Genomic DNA, 6,183 nt, shown 5'->3' on the forward strand with positions numbered 1-6,183 from the left:
TGACGTAAGTATTGAATGGATGCAAGTTGATGCACAAAGCTTCATTAGGAGCACACCTTGCTCCTATGGACGATCACACCTCAATCAGGTTTTGACGATCTTTATGGCTTCTGCTGAGCGGCATCATCTTCTATTTGAATTGGCCCACTTGGTGCGTATGGGAAAATATAAGACAAAATCGAAGGAAAGGATAAGTTCATGTCGTCAAAACGCTATAAAAATATGACAGTTGTCACTTGAACACCACGACACTTTTTAAACCAGGCTCCAAATGGATTTGAGACATTTTTCTCAACCCACAGCAAAAACAAGTAGAGCATTCCCGGACAGAAATAGATGGTCTTTTATTATTTGTCCTGTGAGCACTGCAGGCTGTTTGCTCGAGTAATGGGGAATACTGGGACTCCTGGGACCAACCTTCCCATGACTCACGTTAAATGAATGCAGCCAGTCTGGTAGCTCCAGAGCTATGGGAAAGCCTGTCAGAGGCGTAGAGCGAGAATAAAGGAAGACAATAATGGATCTACAATATATATGATCAATTCCTGTTTTGTCTGCAGTGATCAATTGATTGGTGATGATTGACAATAAGCCGACGTGCCTGTTAAAGAATGATTAACGCCAACCCGAGGGAGCAACCTGTGTTCCGCCTTGTATTCTCTTTTGCTAGCATAAAGAAATAAATATACATCCGTTAAGTTTTCTCAGTGACTTCTGGATGATTTAACGCTCATTCAGTTCAGTGTTGCTGCAGCTGATTAAGCCAAACTGCTGTTCCAGGGTGACTCAAGTTACTCGGGATTTTCGGCACAATATGACATCTGTTTTCTAAAATCTTGTGTTTTTTCTTCTGTTCTCTAAATTCTCATTACATAGAAAGGTTATCATGCACATGCTTTCCAAATTCCTTGAGATCACATGTTAACGTTCAAGCCAGGATGCTTTTGTCAATCAAGTGTGGCTGGAATTTACCCAGCTGCCTTCCTTAATGAGTTGGAACCGCTCACAATGGGAATCGTGTGAAGTAAGCCAGTGCACTCGTCTTCGCAGCCTTCCTCCTCTGCTTCGTATAATATGCCGGGAGCTTAATTACAAGGTCCGTGCACAGCGATGCGTGTACGGCAGGTTGCCGTCTGCCTCCCACCCACTCACTGACTCCCCCAAGGAGATTAGAGACCGGGGATCCTTCCAAACTTTTGGGATGCTCAACAGAAATTCCCCTAGATTGGGGGGCACTAGTGAACACAATAATGTGATTGTCTCGTAATTTTAATGGAGATTTTGTTTACAGGCGTTTGTTAATAAAGAGGTTAACAAGAGTCTTTGAACGATAGATGATTCATATTTTGTTCATGAAGGTGGATGGAGGATGCAAATTCCACGTAATATTTAGCACTGTCACAGCTGCGTGGACGTTGTGAGAAAATGCCCACTGTCCTCTCTTTTTCTTTTCTTCTTTTCCCACTACATATACTAGCTCTGCAATTAAAAGGATTAAAACTCTCAGCCCCGATACTTTTGTTAAAAGTCTTTGTTCTGCTGCCACGGTTAACAGCAGCAGTGGTGGGTGGAACACATCTTAAATCATTTTTCAAATGAATTATTCTTTTCCCTTGACTTAATCAGCGTGGGAGAATAAAAGGTGTTAAGATTGGTCTTTTGGTGAGGCGTTAAAAATGAGTTCAGATTTCTATCCAGGTCATATAACAATGAGTACAGACATTAATAAATGATTAAGCGGAAACGTGTGAGGGTTTTAAAATGTCAAAATGCACAGCATTTATTGCAATCTAGTCACAAATATATTTAACAAAAACCCGACACAGTTTTGACAAAAATAAATCTTTTTTAAGCCTTTTACGTCTTTATACTGTCACAGTAAAGTAAAAACACAACATCCTGATTTGCCAGCCTTGTCAACAAAAAAACAAACATTTTACAACCTGATGTCACATAACCGCTCAAACGATATGTGCTAAAATGTAATTACACATCATAGAATAGCTGCTACCACATTCAAATAATATTTCACCCTGTTCTGCTCAATACAACAATACAATGTATTAAAAGAATTAACGTCCCTTAAAACTTTCTTACAATGGGACCAAACTGCATCATTGGCTCCATCATCACATTAAACCACATCACAGAATTCCCAGAAAATGGCCGAATGTGAAGGTTTCCTCTGTTATGTTTGGATCGAATCGGCGAGTTCATCGTCTAAAAGGCACTTCAGAACTCACAGCTACAACATATAATCATTTAAGAATCATCTGTACAGTCAAAATTATCCACGCAACATATATACTACGTTCATCCGGCCTGAGAATCATCATTGAGGTCAGAGGGTGAGCTTGAATTTAGGAACTCTGCCAAACACTTCAGGTGGATTTAAATCATTTTTTTAATTGGATGTACAACTATACTGACTTGAGGTAATACATTGGACTGATTCATCCGAACATTTAAAAGCATTGGACAATGTTAATAATGTAGATTTTGTGTTGTTGTCTCTGTCTGGTTAACCGGCTCCGTCTGTAATTTTAGAGGTGGAGCTACAATGCTGTTCATGCTACCGAATAAACTCGTTCACTCTATGCAAAAAAGACGGTATTATATTTGTATTGAAAAACTACAATCGACACACACAACCTACAAAAGGGGGTTGGTCTATCAGTCGTTAAAGAGTATCCTATATTTTTTAAGAAGAATAGATCCTACTGATTATTATTTCCTGTGTAGCTAAAGTTGTATACAGGTTATTCCACTGCGCCTTACACCTCCATCATTCATGATCTTCCAAGATCTGCAAAGACACTTGCAGCGATGAACCGGCTGAGAAAATTGTTTGGCCTTATGAATTTATTTGTGACCTAAGGCAACGTCTCGGGGTGCCACAGTCAAGACCCCAAAGCCGTCTAGCTGTCTTGAGACTTTTCATAGGATAATGTGTAAAGTAGAGAATATAGCCGGCCTCTTGCTTCAACAATAATCACGTTAACAGTTCCCTGTGATGTTGCACCGTCACTGCAGCGGTCGATCTACTGCTGGGTGTTGTTGGTTGAGTTCGAGTTGTTGGCGCTCCTCGCGCCGCAGTTCTCCATCCTGAGGGAGGAGGAGTTGAGCGGACTCCTCTTGAGGACTTTGTTGGCCAGAAGGTTGCAGGTCCTCCTGTACTGGTGACGCAGCAGCGAGTAGACGAACGGGTCGCTTGCTGCCTTGCTGTAGGCCAAACATTTGGACAGCACTCCCCAGTGAGGGCTTATGGGCGCCGAGGAGAAGAGCTCCACAATTCTACCTCAGATAAATAAAAAAGAAAAAGGTTACACGCCGCTCACGAGCAAGACAAAAGACCTTTTTGAGATCAGTGTAAGTGGAGTGGAAAGCATGGAAAGCAAAATGCCCCCCAAAATGTCATAATTTGACGTTATTGAAATGTCACCACTGTGTTGGGGAATATGAATTGATAGGGGTCCGTTTTGCCGCTTCCAGACTTCTTGGTGGTAAAAATCATTTTGCAACAAACCCATTGCCTCACACTTCTTCTGTCCTAATTAAGGAAATTAAAGACAAAGTGAAATACAGCAGGGGCATTGTTTTGTCTTCAATCTGTCTTACTAATTGCTCTGTTCTCTTTAAGTCAAATTTGTCTCACCACACTGTCCCTAACGCGCTTTGGTTCTATTTCTACAAAACAATATTAACAGCTTCTGACACGTGTTACTGGGGCTAATAGTAATGAGCGTCACTGATTTATCATCTATCGCCCTCTTCTTCTGTCTCTCCTACTCTCGTCTTCCAAGCTGCACGTGGAAACACAGTGACGAGGATGAGAAATGAGTGTAGAACCAATGAGCTGAGGCATTATGAAAAGGAGGCGGTTAAAATGTAACCAGATGACAAGACAGCATTGAAAATTATTCTCGACCACCTGTATTCAAACGTTTTGAAAAGTAATGCACACTGGCGGCACAAGGGAAGGAAAGTCCTGGGAAAGTTGTAATTATACGAGGATGATTATTCAATTTTAATGAATAATAATAGGCAAACGCTTTAGTTTAACGTCCTTTATGTGAAGCATTTCTTTTCAATGTTGGGATTCAGATGGATATAAATGATGTTAAATACCTTTCCATTGACATGCACTCCCACTGCGATCTAATACAACTGCTCACCTCGTAATGACATATGGGGTGAAGCACACAACAAATGTGCCGATGAAAGTGCTGATCTTTTTGGTGGCTCTCTGCCGCCTCCGCTTCTGCTCATCCAAGCATTTCTGCCGCACACTGCCAAAGCACACAGACACCATTATCTACCCAGGAGGTATGATCAGAGACGCGCAGCCACAACGAAGCAGTCCGCGGAGAAAACGTAGGACAGTCGAGAAGAAAGCAGTATACTGTGCATCTATTATGCAAATTGGTCCATTTAAAATGTAAATCAGCCAATCACTTATGAATTATATATTACTTGTGTGGTTAAACTGTTTTAAAGTATTTTTTGGGACTTTAAAGAAACACAAATGACTACTGTAACCAACATCTTCTCCAGCTATAAATAATAATATATATAAATGTGTTAAAAAAGGAGAAAGTACAATCATTGCATCCAGGGGGACGTTTCCAAATTGCTGAAGTTGTGGACCAACTGTCCAAAAAAATGATTAAAGCAGCAAATCCCGTCAATGTTTTTGATGAATAATTTGATCATTTCTTCTGCACATTATTTAAAAAGTCAGCACTTTTTGCAAGACAATTGAGAGTAACCACCCTCCATCTTGGTATTATAAACAGTTTTCATCGAATGTATTAACATTCCGAAATGCTATAGATGTTGGACAAAAAGGGAGACGATAGGAATGGAATGGATTGTTTACCTGGGGTGAAAATCCACGAGCAGCACCAACGTCTGCATGGTGATCACGTCGATCCGTCTACAGTGGAATCTTGCCACTTTCAGCACTTTCAGGTACGTCACACACAACACGATCAGCGTGAGAAGGAATGTGAGAGAGTGCAGGGCCACCGTGAAAACGATATACTGCGTCCCGCCTCCCTTGGCCCGGACGTTGCAGAGGGTGCACGATGCGTAAAGGCGATGGTACCCGACCCAGGAGCGGCAGGTGGCCACCGTCGAGAAGCAAAGCGAGTGGATCCACGTGTAGGCCAGCGCCGCCACCGCGTCCCGGTGCCGTATTCTCGAGTGGTAGTTCAGGGGGAATACCACCGCCACCCATCTGTCGATGCTGAGAGCCGCCATGCTCAGCATGGAGTTGGTGGTGACAAAAGTGTCGAGGAATCCCACGAATTGGCAGAAGCCGCTGCCTTCGGGGTAGCCCGCGGTGACGAGGGCGACCAGGGTGAGTGGCATGTTCGACACACTCAGCAACAGGTTGCAAAACGTCAGGTTGAGAATGAAAAGACCGGGTACCTGTTTGCGGATCTCCGGGTTGTAGAGAAAGCAGATCAGCACCACAACGTTGGACAGCAACGACACGACGATAATCCCCAAAACTATAACGGAAGCTATTATGTCCAATGCGTCCATGGCGCGTCCCCGGAGATATCCTGACTTTTGTTAAGTGCATCCGTCCTGATTCTTACTGTCATCGTGAGTTGTTGCCACAGCGTGCGTGAGTCCAAAACGTGGGCATGCTTAATGTCTCCAAATGTCAATAAGCGAATAACCTCCAGTATCTTCCAAGATGAAGTCGCGGCGAATTCATGTAGACTCAATGCTCACCTGGTCATTATGAGAACATTATAAATACATTTTCATGGGAAAAGGGTCACCACAGGATGCTTTTTTCTCCCGTCAGGCACTGCGGTAGACTTCAGACCCCCTTCTTGTCTCTGGTGTGACTACTCTACGGTTTCCTGGATGCGCAATTGCGCATTGACACGCTGTTCTGAAAGGGACATGAACGCGCTTAAAGCTCTCGGGCTCTGCCGCTACTTATACCGTCTTCTCCGTCAGAGTCTCAAGCACGTTGGTGCATTCCTGTTCAAAAATAGCTTTCTTAGAGCAGGAAATACAGGCACCACGCACAATTGCGTGGTTGGTGGCAATGATGTCACGAGTATCACGTTGATTTGGGCAGATTCTAGTAATGCGATTCGTGCGAGTAATGCCCTATTAAACGATATGGTTCATGCGTGTTAATGTCACACAGTGTAACGT

At 43.0% G+C, this 6,183-nt stretch overlaps 1 protein-coding gene across 1 annotated transcript; it reads right to left on the minus strand.

Annotated features, from left to right (window-relative positions):
- Positions 1-1,748: 1,748 nt before the first annotated feature.
- LOC120820792 (G-protein coupled receptor 26-like) lies at positions 1,749-5,950 on the minus strand. Its single transcript, XM_040178946.2, has 3 exons — positions 4,880-5,950; positions 4,176-4,289; positions 1,749-3,294 (listed from the first exon to the last, which is right to left on the minus strand). The coding sequence occupies exons 1-3, from the start codon at positions 5,548-5,550 to the stop codon at positions 3,042-3,044; spliced, it is 1,038 nt and encodes a 345-aa protein (XP_040034880.2). The 5' UTR covers positions 5,551-5,950; the 3' UTR covers positions 1,749-3,041.
- Between the last annotated feature and the right edge of the window lie 233 nt (positions 5,951-6,183).

Source organism: Gasterosteus aculeatus, chromosome 6 (assembly GCF_964276395.1).
Source record: "Gasterosteus aculeatus chromosome 6, fGasAcu3.hap1.1, whole genome shotgun sequence".
Classification (NCBI taxonomy): domain Eukaryota; kingdom Metazoa; phylum Chordata; class Actinopteri; order Perciformes; family Gasterosteidae; genus Gasterosteus; species Gasterosteus aculeatus.

Excerpts from the sequence above, each read along its gene's own strand:
- LOC120820792 (XM_040178946.2), bottom strand. The coding sequence starts at position 5,550 with ATGGACGCATTGGACATAATAGCTTCCGTTATAGTTTTGGGGATTATC. Across the intron at positions 4,290-4,879 it reads CTCGTGGATTTTCACCCCAG|TGTGCGGCAGAAATGCTTGG; the intron begins GTAAACAATCCA and ends GTGCTTTGGCAG. Across the intron at positions 3,295-4,175 it reads ACCCCATATGTCATTACGAG|AATTGTGGAGCTCTTCTCCT; the intron begins GTGAGCAGTTGT and ends TATCTGAGGTAG.